The sequence below is a fragment of the Gossypium hirsutum genome, chromosome A12 (assembly GCF_007990345.1).
Source record: "Gossypium hirsutum isolate 1008001.06 chromosome A12, Gossypium_hirsutum_v2.1, whole genome shotgun sequence".
NCBI classification, from domain to species: Eukaryota; Viridiplantae; Streptophyta; class Magnoliopsida; order Malvales; family Malvaceae; genus Gossypium; species Gossypium hirsutum.
In genome coordinates, this window is record NC_053435.1 from 107,930,718 (window position 1) to 107,948,583 (window position 17,866).

The following is a 17,866-nucleotide window of genomic DNA, read 5'->3' on the forward strand; positions in this document are numbered from 1 at the left end:
TTGTGCTAACTGCTAAGGGGTTCCAATTTTAACTTTTCAGATTCCCTTTTCTAAAATATTGAAAAATGATTTGAGTTGGTGAAATTATTCATATAGTTAAGCTTGAGTAGTTATCTAATTTTAAGATCTGTTTGAAAATAAGTTCACCATAATCTCAAATCAGATTAGCCACCCAAAGTAGCCATATTTTATAAAACTAAAAAATTATGAATATGATGGTTGTGTATTTGTTCAGTTTATATTATTATTGTGATTAGCCAATAGCCACCCAAAGTCGTCATATTTTATAAAATTAAAAATTTATGAATATGATGATTGAGTATTAATTCGGTTTATATTATTATTGTTGCTACAGTTTTTTTTTTAAGTTGAGGGCTCGAATGATGTAATATTTTTCTATTTGTCAATTTGGTAATCATTGAGAATTGGTGGATATCATTGAGAATGTGTACCTCATGCTGACTTACAGGGACTAATTTTTAACGGTAGAAATGAACAAATTTTTTTAATAAAAACACCAGTTTACTTTTTAGTATAAAATATAATGACTAATTTACTCATTTTTTAAGTAGAGAATGCAAAATGCAATTTAACTCTCAATATCAAGATATTCATGATACTTTTACCAAATGGATGCCATTTCTTTCTATCGTTTCTAAGTTTTGATATTGTCAAGAGACATGCTTGTTGCCTAGTTATCAAACATCATCCATGATATTTGCATATGTTATATGCTAAATGATATTGGTAAATAAATCAATAAGGGTGCGTCTAGAAAGTGACTTAATAATTGTATTTGAATGTAAGTGTTTATAATTATATATATGGCATGTTTAGCTAATAATTATAATTAGCGAGTTTCATTTAATTGAGGGTAATTGGAACACCTCAATTATATTCTCTAATTATTAGGAGAAAGTTAAAATAAGAGTAATTATGCAAGTAATTAGAAGCCATTACACTTAAATCTAATTACCTTGTAGTTCTCCAAACTCACTCATACACAATTTAAGTCCAAAAGTCATTTTTATACAATAATAATAGTATTTTAATTTAGTTTTTTTATTGACAATAGATAAAATTCTCGTGCATTTTATCTACTAAATATTTAACTAAGTTACATAATATTTATTATAAATGGTTTATACTAAATTTGACTAAATTACATAGATGGCAATGTAATGGCGCAAAGGAAAATATTACTAAATTCACCACCACTCCATAGTTGGCACACTCCACTCCACCTCCCACCTCCCACCTCCCACCTCACTCCACTATAGATATATAATATTGAAAACTACTATCACCTTCATAGAAGTTATATGCATCCATCCCCACCCCACACCACTCGGTGTCAATTCAATTTCTTATACTTATCTTTAATATTCTCAATCTTTTATAATTATAATTCTTTATAAAATATTTAAACATAAACTATATGGGTTTTTCTTTCTATAATACGTTGTTGCTTTTTTATCCTTTTAATAGCTATATATACACAGATACAATGATAATTTCATATAGTGGAGCGAGCCAAGCAATTACCATAATCGCTTCATACCTATTGTTCCAAAAAAATTCACCTTACCTCATCCCTCATCCACCTTTTAAAAAAAATGATCCAAATGGAGTCGGACGGTTCAGGTTTTGTCATCCCTATATACCATCCAATGATGGCAAGAAGTATATGTTTAATATTGGAGAAGGAATAGCCCAACAAATATGAAAGATAAGAGTGTTAGATAAAATAGTTTAGTATATTTATTTTTCTTATTAATTTTATCAATAATTATATTATTGGATATTTTCTTGAATTATGTATTATATACGATAATTTGATTTTAAATTTTTTCCTTCAAATATTATTGATATTTTTTATAATAATTAAAATCTATTTATTAAAATTTAAAATTGTGTAATTATGTTAATTGAATTAAGGCTAATAAATTAGCATTTTCTATTCAATTGTGATGCGCTCAATTATCATGCATGTGATTATAATCACAAACGCTCACATATATATGTTGTATCAAGTAAAGATGATTAACTAAAGATATAATAATCAGCAAATCAATTATTTAACTAACCTGAAAATTAAAAAGAGAATTTATTGAAAAAAATAAAGCATACGAAAGAGGGAAAAAAAAAGAAAGAAAGGTATTAGCATGAAAATGTTAAATAATAAATTATTATCAATGGATAAAATAAATTATCGAAAATTTACAAACAAATATTGAAAATTTTATTTATATAGAAATCAGACCTAAAAATTTATACCAAGAGGCAAATTATATATAAAAAAGAAAAGGTTAAAATATGTTCTAAATCTTTGTACTCTTCATATATTCAGAATTTAGTCTCTCTATTTTTATTTTTATAAATGTTGTCTATCTACTTTTGGAATTTAAATATTAAAATTATTCTATTAAATTTACTAATTTAACATTTTAAATTAAAAAAATACTCACTTAAAATAAAAAAGAATTATAATAAACTTGAAATGTAAAAGTTTTGGCTTAACAATGAAATTAATCTGGTTGAATAACATGCAATGAATGTAAAAGAAATCCTAAATTAATGAAATGGAGCGTATCAGATTCACATATAATAATAATAATAATAATAATAATAATAATAATAATAATAATATACTGAGTGGAAAAAGACCAAACCTTACCCAAATACTAATAACGAGCAACAGCATACATGGATTACTAGCTAAGAAATTCGATTCAAGGATGAAATTTCTTCACTCAGTTTCTGTTCCAACCTAGGGAGATCCACCAATGTCAGATCAATGACCTATATAAAAGCTTGCAGTTCATTAGCAACCTCAGAAACCATGAAAGAAAGGTTAAACTTTGCTATTAGGAAAGCTATGGATTTAATATTTATATTTTAATTTGATTAATTTTAGTCCCTGTTTTGATATTTTAGTTTTGACTCAAATAATAACGTTTAAGTCCGTTTGGTTGAATTCAATTACTAATAGTGTACTATGCGTACAATTATAGATTTAGTTCATATTCTCTAAGTGCATCATTCTAAGTTTTTATATTGTTCGAATTTTGAAATTTTAGTTTTAACACAAATGACGACAGTTGTTAATCCATTAACTGGATTATTAATTAGTAACTAGAAATAACAAGCTAATATAGCATTAGACATATAATATGTTTATTGCATTAGATTTTGAAAATAACAAAATTTAATGAATTTAATAGTTATTGTTTGATGAGAATCAGAATTCTAAATGACCAAATTAAAATATGAGGATTAAATCCATAATTTTCACAAAGCATACAGTGACTAATACCGTAATTTAACCTAAAAGAAAAGCCAGAAACCCTAAAGAGTCAATGAACAATTTATACCTCAGATTGGATAGTGTGAACCAGTCCTCCATTGATTCTAGTAGAAACACAGCTCACAACATCAAGTCCTTCCTGTACCAATAGTTTCAACACCCTCGATAAGGTCAAAGCTCGAGCACCAAAACCAGTGCTGATCACCAGTTCAACACCACCATCCAAAGACTGGTGAACCACAGCAGTACTTAAAACAGCTCCATCATAGCTCATCCCATGGTCAAAACCAGTCGAATTCAACACCTTTTTTAGCTCATCTCTTTTGTAACTCAGTTCACTAACCCTCTTCTGCAAATATTTTATGTACATCACTGCCCCGTTCATATGATCTGATATTGCGCGCTTCCCCTAAAACCCCAAAAAGAAAAGGGTAAACCCCTAAACTCACAATCCAAAACCATTAATTTCATAAAAGATTTAAGCAAATTGATCACCTTGATGTACTCAAGGGGGAGAAGGTTTCTAAGAGAAGCATAAAGGGTAGCCATTTCTTGCCTCCTTTGTCTTTCAACATCTCTATGCATCAACTTCTTCTTTTCAACATTATCATCATCATCATCATTGCCTGCTGCTCCACTTCCCATGCTGCTATACAGATGAGTATTGCCACTGCCATCCATGGGAACAACATAATCCAACACCTTATCTTGTGGGGTTTCATTTTGAGGGTTGGGAATGGAAGGAAATTGGAACAAGAACAACTCATCCATGGCTTTGGTGTAAAGGTGTAAACACGGTTATGGACTTGGTGAAGCATTCATTTTCCCTTTTTTTGTTTTTTAATTCCCTTGTGTTTGATTGTTTCAACTTTTTTTCAGAGATTTGGGGTTTGGGGATTTGAGATATGGGGACAAGTTTTATGGGGGATACGTTGGTTAGGGTGTGAGATCTTCGAATGGGGCCTAAGATTTGAAGATTCCTTACAATATAATCCTCAATCAAGTATATAAGATCGACCAGGAATAACTTATATCCCTATATTATATCTAAAAAGATTAGTGGTGAAGTAATAAAAATTTCTTATATAAATTTCATTAACACATTATTATTTACTTTAACTAAAAATAAATAAAACTATCATTATAATAATAGTATTTATATAATCAATTAATTCATAATACTAATTTAATTAGAGGTGTTTATTTTATGTGTAAAGGTGATAAGTAAGCCACCTAACCTGAATTAAAGAAAAAAGAAAACAAAATATATAATGTGGATTTTGCCTTTAGTTTTATAAGCCTTGTATTTGAAGAAATAAAATAATATTATTGTTCTTCGTATTGAAAGCATGAAAGAAAAAGTCAAGGGTCCCTAAATCTTGATTATGATTCTTCCTAATTTTTTATCTAAACAAAATCAATATATGATTACTTATGGTTTTTAATTTGTATAGTAAATTTGTATTTTGATTTTTTTTAATTCAATTCTTTTATAAATTACTATATAATAATTATATTTTAGTCTCCATAAAAATGAAATATTTTCTTTTTAGTCCTTTTAAATATGATAAGATTATAAATTAATACATAATTAATTTATATTTTGATCTATACAAAATTCATAATTAAATTTTAGCCCCTCCTAAAAAAATTATAATTATTATTTATTTATATATCTACTTGTAATTGTGCTAATAAACTAATTAAAAAGACGTTCAAAAAAAAGAAAAACTATCATTGGGAAAACGAAAGGTTACAATTGAATTCTACTCAATTCGTGATCACATCATTTCATAATACGCTATCAATTACAATAATAATAAAAAACTATACGCCATCAATTAAAATGTATAATAACTTATTTAACCTTTTTAATTAAAAAATTCGTTTTAATCCTTCATTTAATTAACCTTTAAACTTACATTTTTTTTAATCATCCAAAATGGATGGAAACATAAACGCTTTTTAACTTTGTTGATATGACATACACATAAATAGTCACGTAAATGGCATGTCAACATTTAATTAATATTTTAAAATTTTAAAAATTCATCAAAAACATATATAAAATTTATAAATTAAAAAATTAAAACTATTAAATAATTATAAAAATATATATCTTTTAAATATTTTTTAAATTAAAAAAATTTAATTAAATATTATTGTGTCGTCCATGTGACAATCCACATGTTTGTCACATTAGTAAAGTTAAAAAACGATAAACTTTTCCATCCATTTTGAGTGATTTGACAAAAAATTCAAGTTTAATGGCTAAAATAGGCGAAAATTAAATAGAAAACTAAAATTTTTTTTTTTTAGAATTGTGATTTTTTATATGATTTTATATAAAAAAATAAAAAATATAATACATCTAAAATACTAAAAACATTAAAATAAATATTTCCCAATAAATTGAAAACAAATTAAAAATTATACAATAGTAACAAAATTAACAATAAAACAATAGTTATACAATATCTAAACAATAACAACATAATAGTAACAACATAATAATGAAATGATAGTAAAACAATGAAAAAATAACAATTTCTTTGTCTTTTTGTTAATTTGGGCCGGGCCAAACCTAGGCAAAAAAGTCTTACTCAATATCTGAACTACTTTTTAAAGAAACATTATTTTTTTGTTCAAATTCATTTTTTTATCTATATTTTTATCAAAATTTTCTCACTTTTAAGGCAGATACTGATCCGTTCCATGGACAAGAATATGTTCAACAATGTGATTTATTTTTTATTCTTTTGGTTTAATTTGACTATATAGTTGAAATTCATTTTTTTAAAATTATATAAATTAGTTTAAATTAGTTATGAAATTAATTTAAATTGATTTTGACTGATGATAATTTCAGGATATTTTATTTGTCTAGTTTAATTTTTTTTAGAACTCCGAAAAGATTTATGTTAACCTTGTAAAATTAAAAATTGAAATATATTTTGATTTTATATTTTTTAATTTTTTTATATTTTTAAATTTTTTTATCTTTGAAATTTAAATTTTTTACTCCATTTATTAATATCACAAATTTTTTTATTAAATTCACTAACATAATTTTTTAAATTAAAAAAATACTCAACATTATTAAATTATTATTGATTCTTTTTTCTTCTTTACAATCACTTTTATCCTGGTTTGATTATAGATAGACACGTGTTGATATTAGAAGATGCATGATTAGAAAAGGACTCAAAGCTGCTCTAACCCTTTTTTTTCTCGGAAAGTTAAAAACTTATACTATTATTTTATTAGTTAAGTGTTTTATTGAGTTGTTATTAGTCTAAATTAAATTATTAATTTAATTGTTAAATTATAAAAATATTTTTTCGTAATTAAAATGATTTATATTATTTTATTTTATTTTAAAAAATCACTAAAAATATACATACAATGGTAATCCAAATTAATTACATTAATAAAAGTTTTAATTTACTAATTAGTTAAATTTTTATTTTCAAATATTTATACATTTTAATTTTAATTATGTGCACTTTATTACTTCCATTAGTTGTTAATATTAATAATGTTTTTGATTGACTTGATGTTACAAGTTAACTCGACACCAACTAAAGATTAATAACAATACAATAATACACAATTAAATCTAACTTTTTTTAATTTTAATTATTATACATATTTCATGTGCATTATTTATCATATGTTAGGATTATTATAATAAAAATTAAATTAATATAAAGTATAGTAAATAAAAAAGAGATAAATTTTATTTATATTATACATACGCATATTCACAGTTCACACATCATAATCATGATTATAGTTGATAAAATTTGAACTAATTGCTTAAAAAGAACCAAAACTTTGGCCATAACTAATAATGGTAAAGTTTCATGGACAAGGCACCCATTGCTTTAAGCATGATGTGAAAGGTGGACTCAGCTTTTTCAAGCTTTGGAAAATATATATATAATATTAATTCTGGAAAATACACGTGGTTTTAGTTTGATTTTTAAACTTGTAAAAGAATTTAAATAACAGTGATATAAATAATATTTATTGATTTTTTTAATGTAGTATATTTGTTAATTTTTTTAATTCTATATTTGTATTTAATAAAATTTATATATTTTTGTACTAAAAAATAACAGTTAATTTTTTAATATTTAATTCGAGTTTAGAGTTAATTTGGTGAAAGTTAATTGTCAGCTAAATGATGAGGTAAAGGATCGTATAGTGTGGATTCACGGGATGGGTATTCTCAGTTAAAAAGTTATCGCAATTGCTAGCTTATGATGGAATGAAAGCTGTTGAATTCCTATTTAATAGAATTTGGAGTCTAAAAGTTCCTCCAATGGTGCGTAACTTCTTGTGGATGTTGGCGATTAATCGCAATCCAACAAAAGATTTTTTGATAAACCATGGGATACAAATTGATTCATCAAACAGGGGCTACCCATGGTGTGATAGAGTTTTCGAAAATACTAACCATTTGTTTTTTGAATGTTTGTTTATCAAAAGTTTCTCGTCTTGCATTTTTAGCTTGTGGGATTTAGTATGGAAGGATGTAGCAAATGTTGATGAATTCTATTCTGGGTGTTGGATTATGAAGTTGACAGGTATTGAAAAGAGTTTACAGTTATTGGTAATTGCGGCTTCGTGTTGGATAATACGGCTAGTTCGAAACAAGGTGTTTGAAAGGTCGGTGGCTACAATTGATTCTTTAGTCTTTCAATCAAAAAGGAGATCATTGATGTAATAGCCAAATTTTTCAGTGGTGTCGGAAACAGTGATTCGAGATCACTAAATCCGACGAGTAAGTTTAGAAATTTTAATAAATAATAATTATAGGCCAAGCGCGAGCCTAAAAGAATTATTTTTAATTACTGAATTTTGTGATTTTAAAAGAATTAATCAGGTAAATTGGGTTGAAAACGAGGTATCGAGACCTCGGATTCATAAACCGAGCCATAAATATTTTTATAAATATTTATGGAGTGTTATTAAGTTAGTATTAAAGTTTCGTTAGAAAATTTTAACGTTTGGTTAGTCAATTAATTAAAAAGAACAAAATTGAAAATAGTGCGAAATTTATTCAATTATGATTAAATAGTTTAAGTGATTAAAAAGGAGGGATTTAAAAGGGAATTGGACCCAATTTGTATGGGCTGGACGGCTGGGTAAGAAAATCAGCAAAAAGACAAGGAGAAACAAGGGCAAAATGGGAAATTTTGCAAATTAAACTTATAAAACAAGACAAAATTGAAAAATCTGGAGATATCATCATTTTTCTTCAGCAAAAACGCCATGGAAGGTCTGAAAGCTGCTGGTTTTTCATACTTTGACATATGTGAGTTCAATTCTTGCCCTTTTCTTTGAGATTTTTATGTTTTTGTGACTTTTACAATTAAGTCCAAGTGTTTAATTCATTAGTTTTTTATTTTATGGACAAAATTAAAAGTTATCATTGACAAGTTTTGGCTGTTTATGATGAATTAAAATGAATTTGAAGCTTTGATTTTATTGTTTGATGATTTTATCAAGTAATTTCAATAGAAATTGATTTTAGGACCTAATTATGAGAAAGTTGTGAATTAAGGTTTAGTGTTAAAATTCTAATTTTCAAAGGTTGTGTAATAGTTTAGAATGATGGAATAAAATGTTAATTGAGAAAAATTAGCTTATTAGATGAGCTAATTGAGCAAGGACTGAATTGTATGACCTGTGAAATTTAGAGGAAAAATGGTAATAAAAATCTTGAACTAAAACAGTTTTGGACAGCAGCAGTAGGATAATTTTGCAAAATCACCATAAATTGTAAAAATCGAATTAGAGGATGAATAATATATGAAATTAAAGCTTATTGAGTCTAGTTTCTCATAGAAGAAACGGTGTAAGCAATTGAATTGTAAATTATGTGCTATAATGAGTTTTGTGAGACAAGGTTAGAATGAATTCGGATTCCCCTGTTTTAAATTTAGAAAATCACCAAAAATTGGAGAAAATTAATTAGAGGCTCAAATTTATATGCTTAGGATCTTTAATGAGTCTATTTTCAATAGAAATCAACGGGAACATTATCCGAGTTCTGTACTGTGATATAATTAATTTTTAGTGAAGAGAGATCAGAATTGTTGGATAGTGAAACAGGGGAAACTTAAATGAATAAACTGTACTAATTGGCTAAACCAAAAATTATGAAATTTTTATGGTAAGAAGACATATGAGTCTAGTTTCTGGGAAAATTTATGGATCTTAATTTGGAATTCTGTAGCTCAAGATAAAAATAATTTAGTAACTATAACACAGATGGACAGCGTGAATATTCACATAAGTAGATAGTGAAAATTATGGATAATGTTACCTATAAGTGTGTTGTTTATACTAAGGATGTGGATGGAGAGGAGGAGGAGGAAAATATACATTTATATATGAATGACTTGTGTATAAATTGATCACGTGCCCGATTATAATCGATAAATGTTGAATTAGAAAGGATATAATGTTTTATTTGGAATATTTAATATGAAATTATTATTATCGTTATAATACAAAAATCGTACTAGTGAGTTTGTATAACTAAATTTTAGTGACTGTTTGTTAATTTTATGAATTTCATGATGTGTTATTTCATATGAATTGATGATAAAATCGTGAATAATGTAAGAGCGTGAAAATTGAATAAACGATCAAATTGAGTATTTTCAGACAAGATGAATTGATGGAAAAGACAATGGTTGATCCATGGCAAAGTGCGAAATGTAGGTATGGTATTATCCATACCGAGTTGTGAAATGTAGGTATGGTATCATCCATACCGAGTTGAGAAATATAGGTATGGTATTATCTATACTGGGTTAAGAAATGTAGGTATGGCATTTCCCATACCGAGTTGTGAAACGTAGGTATGGTATTTTCCATACCGAGTATAAAATGTAGGTATGGTATTTCAATGAGGAAAACCATACCGAGTGGTGAATCGTGGCACTGAGCAAATGACAGACTCAAATTCGTAAGACGTTCTCTAATTTGACAAAGATTGATAAGTGACATATGAAATTAGTATTTGTAGACTTATGGTTATTATTGATATTGAGCTGAATTAAGTGTACCCATTGATATTTAAATGATTCAAGGGGTAAGGTTCTGATATGAGATAATATGAGTTTGAAATGAATTATCACCGGTATATACCTGAATTATATGGAAATGATGGTACGTGAAAAAAATTGATATAATGAAATGAATAATAAATGTTTATAAAGAAACAGCAAAAGAATTATATCTATCATGATATGTAAAAGCGTGATTATCTTTTATATGTTGTTATAAGTGAAATTTCTGTTAAATGATATGTAAATTTTGGTAATACTCTGAATCCCTATTCCGACGACGGATACGGGTTAAGGGTGTTACAATTGATGTGGCCTAGATCAGTACATGATTGTATATTTTCAGAGGTTGATTGGTGGGGACGGCCTAAGGATTGCAAGTCATGCAGAAATTTGGGGAGGGATAGGGATTGTGTTTGGGATCCTACTCCTACGGGTTGGTTGAAATTTAACATGGTTGGAGTTGTTGTGGAGGAGGTTGCGGGCTGTGAAGGGGTGTTCAGGGAAAAAATGGAGTGGTCTCGGCTCTTTTTTTGGGTAAATGTGGTGCTTGAGTGGAGCTAGTGGTAGTAATGGCTATTAAAGTTGCAACAGTGATTTTTATTGATTTGATGCGGAAGGTAAATGTTCCTTTGATTGTAGAGTTTGAATTGAGTACACCGCAACAAAATTGACTTTTAGCAGCGTTTTTACAAGCGCCGCAAAAAACGCCGCTATAGATGGCGCCACTAAAGTTTGTGGCGTTTATTTAAAAAAAACGCCGCTAAAGGTCAAGACCTTTAGCGGCGCTTTTCCTGCAAACGCCGCTAAAGACCAAGACCTCTAGCGGCGCTTTTCCCGCAAACGCCGCTAAAGACCATGACCTTTAGCGGCGCTTTTCTCGCAAACGCCGCTAAAAATCATGACCTTTAGCGGCACTTTTATTTTGAAAACGCCACTAAAGAACATATCTTTTAAAAAAATATTATTAAATAATATTTATTTTTATGATAAATATTATATTATGTTTTATTTTTGAAATTTGAACTTTAAACTATATACTTTTAAGGATAAATAAAAAAATATTAATTAAATTAAATTTTCTATTAAAATTTTAACTTTAAAACTAAAATTTAAATTTACAATTTAAATATTATGTTTAAATAATAGAAGCTACAAAACTAGTAATAATTAACACTACAAAACTCGTAATAATTAACCATCATGGTTAAAGAAGCTAGTACACAAGGTAGCTACAAAACCCTATTTCCATAACAAAAAATTCAAGTTCCAACTAAGATGAATGACCATGGAATGCAACATTAAATAACATTCCACTTGAAGAAGTGCTAAGCCTCGGCTTTTCTAGCTTGAAAAGATTGAATCCTCTACCGCACCTTTAATATCTAAATGATGCAAAACCAAATGATCAGATACATCGTCACTTTGACAGATAAATCTAGTTATAATCTATTATCCACACCGAGGTGCCTGGATTCTAGACTCTAGAGTTTGATATTAAGAGGACACAAACATTTTCTGGTGGTTTTACAATATAATTCAACACAATTTGTGTAACACCTCCTAACCCCAAACCGTTACCGGAACGAGATTATGAGGCATTACCGGACATATCAGACAACTTACTAATAATTTACAATTAATATAACTTTTATGGTATAATAAAATAATTGAGTCCCTATCTTGAACTCTCAAAGTTCAAGCACGTGTTAAAAGTAGAACGGAACTTGTTCGAATATTCTAATTTTTTTTTTATATAAAAATTTCGGTCTGCTTATTTTTACCTAAAACCTTTTGCAAATTCAAACTAAAACAACCAACACCAATTTTTCACATTCATATAACTAATATTTATATCATTAACATAATTTCAACTTAATAACTATCATAGCATCATTCAAAATTGATTAAAAACTTCATTCATTTAACAACTTAATGTTCATGTATCAAAATATCATATACTTTTCTTACCATTTCATTTAACCATCTAAATCTTATAATTCAACCTTCACTACCCAAAGTAATATGCATATTCAAGTGACTATATAACACCTATGTACATGCCACCTTTACCCAAAAGAAAAATATACGTCACCAAATTTGTGTTGGAGTCGGGAATGTTCTGGATGCTGAACCGGGACACTTGACTTCTACTAACTTGCGCACGGAAACAACCGTACGCTGAGTATGGATATACTCAGTGATATTACCATAATTCAAATTATATCAACAATAGTAAAAACATAAATATTAAAATACCTAACAATTAATGTCATATGTACTAATTCATAAATCAATGTATTTTCTCAAACTTAAATTTATATCACTTATGAATATACATTTCATACTTTTCTCTTATTATCACAATTCCAATTTCAATTCGTAATTCAATTTATTTTTCTCGTTTCAATGCCTCAAATTCACATTTCAATTTTTCACCCTATTAACGTAACTCGGACTTTGGCGGATACACGGATCCAACCAAACACACCAATATGGCACCCAGTGCCTTATCGGATAGTTCGAAGTAATAGTTGACACCCAGTGTCTCATCGGCCTAGCCGAAGTAAAGTTGGTACCCAGTACCTCATCGAATCTATCCGAAGAAATATAGTGACACCCAGTGTCTCATCGACTCGAGGTCGAAGTATCCCTGAACACTTCCAATCCTATGGCATGCCAACTATATCCGACTCAGCCCGACTAGTTAATAGGGTATTCAATTCACTTTCTCAATCCTATATCACTTTCAATTCACAATTCAAATCACCAATCATTTTTCAATCAATACGCTTTTCAAATAATTACATCTTCCATAATTCACTTATTCAATTCAATTTGATTCAATTTGCATCACTTTCATTTTCACTCAATATTCATATCAATTTCACATACTTACCTCAAGTCTTACTTACCATACATAACAATAAAAAAAATTCAGCAATCAATAATAATTAAAATTCGAATTATAGTAATACACACCGTAATTCTCCCGTTTTAGTACTCGATGACTTTCTCCTTTCCTTTCGATGCTGATGCTTCAGGTTCTTTGTTGGATACGAAAATAATAATTTATAATCATCAATACAACATGATTCAATTTAATTCATGAGCCTAAACATGCAAATTTAACCATTTTTAATGTATATATATAATTTCACCATTAAGCTGTCTACTTGAGTCATTGTTACTAAATTATTTATATCTTGAGCTAAAAAACTCTAAATTAATATCCGTAATTTTTTCTTAAAACTAGACTCATATATCTTCTAATCATAAAATTTCCAGAATTTTTGGTCTAGCCATTTAATACAGTTTATTCGTTAAATACTCCCCTGTTATTTCATTTGACAGTTCTGACCTCTCTCTACTAAAACTAAATTATCTCATTGTACAGAACTCGAATAAGGTTCTTGTTTATTTATTTTGAAACTAGATTCATTAAGGAGTTCACATATATAAATTACACTCCATAATAATTTTTGTACAATTTTTAATGATTTTCCAAAGTTAAAATAGGGCATCTCGAAATCACCCCGAACCAGTATTACAAAATTTCAAATATCTCTTGATTCATCAATTAATTGCTTACACTGTTTCTACTATAAGAATCTAGACTCAATAAGCTTTAATTCCATATTTTGTTCATCCTCTAGTTCAATTTATAAAATTTGTAGTGAATTTTCAAAGTCAAACCATTGCTACTTCCCAAAACTGTTTTGATGAAAAATGTTAATAACCAAATTTATAACACCAATTCACACCTTATTCCTATTCAAATTTCATTTAAACTCAAATTTAACTATTAAATTTTCAACATATTTTCTTAATTCTGAATTTTCCTCAATCTAGTCCCTAAAACACAAAACTTATAGCTTACTTTGCAATTCAATCCTTATATCTATTCTAACTTGAATTTCGTTCAATTAAACCCCTATTTCATCATTTTATTCAACATGAACTTTGTTTAAAAACCTAAGAACTTCCAAACTAACAACTTAATTTCATCAAAAACTTGTTTTAAGACTTCTAAAATATCAAAATTATGAGAAAAGGACTTGATTGAGCTTACCAATTAACTCCAAGCTTCATAAACCTTATTTCCCCTTTTCTTTCTTCTTTCCTTTCTTTCTCCCCTGTTCTTCTGTGTTTCGTTTGCTTTCATTCTGTTTCTTTTAACTTATTTGTTTCTTTTATATATAATAATAATATAATATAATATACTTAATTATTAAATAAATATATTTTTTTTAATCAATAAAATCTTTAATATTTTCCACGTTAAACTGCCTCAGCTATAGGAAATGGTTTAATTTCCTCTTAAGTCCTTCTAATTTTTCTTTAATCTATAATTAAACTTTTACTCTTATTCAATTTAATCCTTTTTACTAATTACTCTAAATTAAGCTAAATTTACTTAATTAAAACCTAATTAAACACACTACTAGACTCATAAATATTTTTAATAATTATTTTCGAACTTATTTCACTAAGACGGAGGCCCGATAACACACTTTTCTGGTGCCCACGGATTTTGGGTTGTTACAATTTGATTTCATATCTAGAGGACATTAATAGAAGTTCATACTGATGGTTGTTATTCCAGTTTAAGAGATATAAACTTCCATAAAACCCAAAAATCATATGGATTCATGTAAAAAGCATATGGTAAATGCTAATAGAATTAGTTAAAATATTGCATGATGTCTGCTAATGAAAAAGAGGATATCCTTAACATCATTTTAAAGATCAGCCAGCATGCAATAGAGCACATAATGGAGCACAAAACTTATAGTGAAGGTAGAAAAGATATACCTCAGATAATTCTGGTAGAAATTGTCCAATTGGTAGTAGGCATAGATAGGCTTCTTCATTCGCTTCTTAACCTAGTAAAAGCAACAAGAGAACATTTAACAGTGTTGAAGTCCACTTTTTTTTAGAATATCTACGACTACTTCACTCATTTTACATGTTTTTTCTTTTCTTTTTTTACTTTATTTTACAAACTACGTACTTATTGGAAGGAACAATTGATATTCAAAGTACTAAAGTTGGTATAAACAAGTAAATTTTGCTTATAAAAGTAGACTGCAAATCCCATCAAACTCTAATGTTCAACCCCAGTTCCTAACTATCTCCCTTCGCTGCACACTCCTAACAAAATTTCTGCAAAACCAACATTAATTCATCCAAATTTAGACACTCTATTCATAAATTCAATTTTAAACTTAACTTGCGTATGTATTTAAAATTTGGTCCAATATGTTAAGTTGATTAAAGTTCTTTTCTATGAGAAGATAATGTAAAAGGATTGCAAATGTCTATAAATACCGGATAAATTTATGTTTTTTTTCTTGTACTCCTTCCATGATTACTATTATTCGCAAAGGTTGCTTGTAATAAGAAAACTAGAGTAAGGAACCAAGAAAAGGAAGGAAAAATATTCTTACTCCCATGGAATATCGCCTACAATCAGCCATTCTCCTTCTTTGTCCTGGTAGGTGAGAATGTAATCATCTTCATCACATTTTTTGTCTGTTCATGACAGGAAAAAGAAAAAAGCAAGCTGAATATTGAGATTTTTGGTATTCTTTTATCTTTTGAGGAATTTATGTATATAATCAATGACTTTACCTTTGGCAAACATGGTGATCAAGGAGTTGGTAAGTGATTGATAGGAGTGATAAAGCTTTATATCAATCTTTCTTGTTTTTGGTATTCTGTTCTTGCAGTGCTTTGTCCTGCATATGGAACAAATCAAGCAAGCTCAAGTTCATAATTTCATATATATGCTACTTAATATTCAAGACAGTAAAAAAATCGAAAACATTATATATATTTCTTGTTAGTTCATTAATATTAAACAACTCATCTTTATTATATCTGTAATTTAAAATTGGACTTAATGGCAGCATGTGAAACAAGAAACATATTTTGTTAAGCGTCATCATAAACCAACGTGCTTTAACATATAATAATAATAATAATAATAATAATAATAATAATAATAATAATTGTTACCAATATTCTAACTATATCTGTACAAAAATTATTTATATAATAATACTCCGAAAATTTTTACAGTAAAATATTATCCGTGATATAGTAACATAAGGAAATAAAGTGACAAAAAGGGAATTTTTGAGTGATGTCAATATTGAGAAGTATATTATGATATATTAATTCAAGAAAGGACTAAATTGCAAAGATGAGAAAAATCTTGTTGCACAAGAGTAAATACTCAAAATTTAAGGGGTTGAAGTGTAAATATAAAAAAGTTGAAGGACTAATGGTGCAAATATTTTAAGGGTGGAATGATCTAGAAACCAAGAAAAATTGATGAATTAGGACCAAATTGAATAGGTAAAAAAATTATGAGGGACTAAATCTCAATTTTACCAAATTAAGTGATGACTCAATGATGGAATTCTAAAAGATCATGAAGGGGAAAATGGTAAATTAGTAAGAGAGAGAATTCTAGAATGTAATGATTATGTTGATGATATTTTAAATTAATTAATTAGATAAATATTATTTTATTAATATTTTATGAGATGTTTATTATTATTATATTATTATTTATTTAGTATAAAAGGAAGGAAAGATGAAGAATTATCAACCCATTTCCTTTCTCATGCAAACTAACGTAAGATAAGAAGAAGAAAAGAAGTTTGCTTTCTTTACAATTTAGTCCTTCCACCCAAAATTCATTATTTTCACCTAAAAATTGAAAGAATTTCCATAGCCATCAAGAGAGAAAGATAGCAAGGAGATGATGGGGAGCAAGAATATCAAGTTGGATTCAAGAAATCGAAGCTGGAGGAGAGAGAAAAATCAAGTTAAAGATTGAAGTCAATAAGAAAAGGTAAGTACATCAAGATTTCAATATGTTTTTAAGTTTGTTATTATTGATAAAGCATGGAAATAATGTTATAGTAGAGTTTTCTTACATAAGGTCCTATGTTCTTGATATGTTAGTGAAGAAAAAAATAAGAGAAAGTGATGAGAAATGGTGTAGAAAAAGAAAATAAGGATGTTATAACATGGTAATTAATATCTTGTACTAAAACAGTTTTGGACAGCAGCAGTAGTCTAACTTTGAAAAATCATAAAAAATTATAAAAATATAATTATAGAATGAATAAAATATGAAATTAAAGCTTATTAAGTCTAGTTTCTTATAGAAGAAATTATGTAGGAAATGGAATTCTAAATCATGAGATATGATGAAATTTGTGAGACAAGGTCAGAATGATTTCGGGTTCCCCTATTCTGAATTTGTAAAATCATAAAAAAAATTGGATAAAAATAATTAGGGGCTTAAATTTATATGCTTAGAATCCTGAATGAGTCTATTTTCAATAGAAACAAATATGAACATCATTCGAATTCTGTACAAGGAGATAATTAATTTTTAGTGAAAAAGGGTCACAACTGTCAGACAGCAGAATAGGGGTAACTTTAAAGAATAAAA

General features: G+C 27.7%; 1 protein-coding gene and 2 long non-coding RNA genes across 3 annotated transcripts; 1 reads left to right on the forward strand and 2 right to left on the reverse strand.

The window, feature by feature from the left end:
• Window positions 1-2,597: 2,597 nt before the first annotated feature.
• On the reverse strand, window positions 2,598-4,220 carry LOC121211228 (transcription factor bHLH120). Its single transcript, XM_041083785.1, has 3 exons — window positions 3,803-4,220; window positions 3,375-3,716; window positions 2,598-2,802 (listed from the first exon to the last, which is right to left on the reverse strand). The coding sequence occupies exons 1-3, from the start codon at window positions 4,076-4,078 to the stop codon at window positions 2,719-2,721; spliced, it is 702 nt and encodes a 233-aa protein (XP_040939719.1). The 5' UTR covers window positions 4,079-4,220; the 3' UTR covers window positions 2,598-2,718.
• A 4,163-nt stretch (window positions 4,221-8,383) lies between these two features.
• Window positions 8,384-10,479, forward strand: LOC121211229 (uncharacterized). The gene is made up of 2 exons (XR_005906548.1): window positions 8,384-8,630; window positions 9,989-10,479. It is a non-coding gene; the product is annotated as an uncharacterized lncRNA (long non-coding RNA).
• A 4,910-nt stretch (window positions 10,480-15,389) lies between these two features.
• LOC121211230 (uncharacterized) lies at window positions 15,390-16,133 on the reverse strand. The gene is made up of 2 exons (XR_005906549.1): window positions 16,027-16,133; window positions 15,390-15,927 (listed from the first exon to the last, which is right to left on the reverse strand). It is a non-coding gene; the product is annotated as an uncharacterized lncRNA (long non-coding RNA).
• Window positions 16,134-17,866: the final 1,733 nt, after the last annotated feature.

Excerpts from the sequence above, each read along its gene's own strand:
- LOC121211228 (XM_041083785.1), bottom strand. The coding sequence starts at position 4,078 with ATGGATGAGTTGTTCTTGTTCCAATTTCCTTCCATTCCCAACCCTCAA. Across the intron at positions 3,717-3,802 it reads TCCCCCTTGAGTACATCAAG|GGGAAGCGCGCAATATCAGA; the intron begins GTGATCAATTTG and ends TTGGGGTTTTAG. Across the intron at positions 2,803-3,374 it reads TTCACACTATCCAATCTGAG|GTCATTGATCTGACATTGGT; the intron begins GTATAAATTGTT and ends GCTTTTATATAG.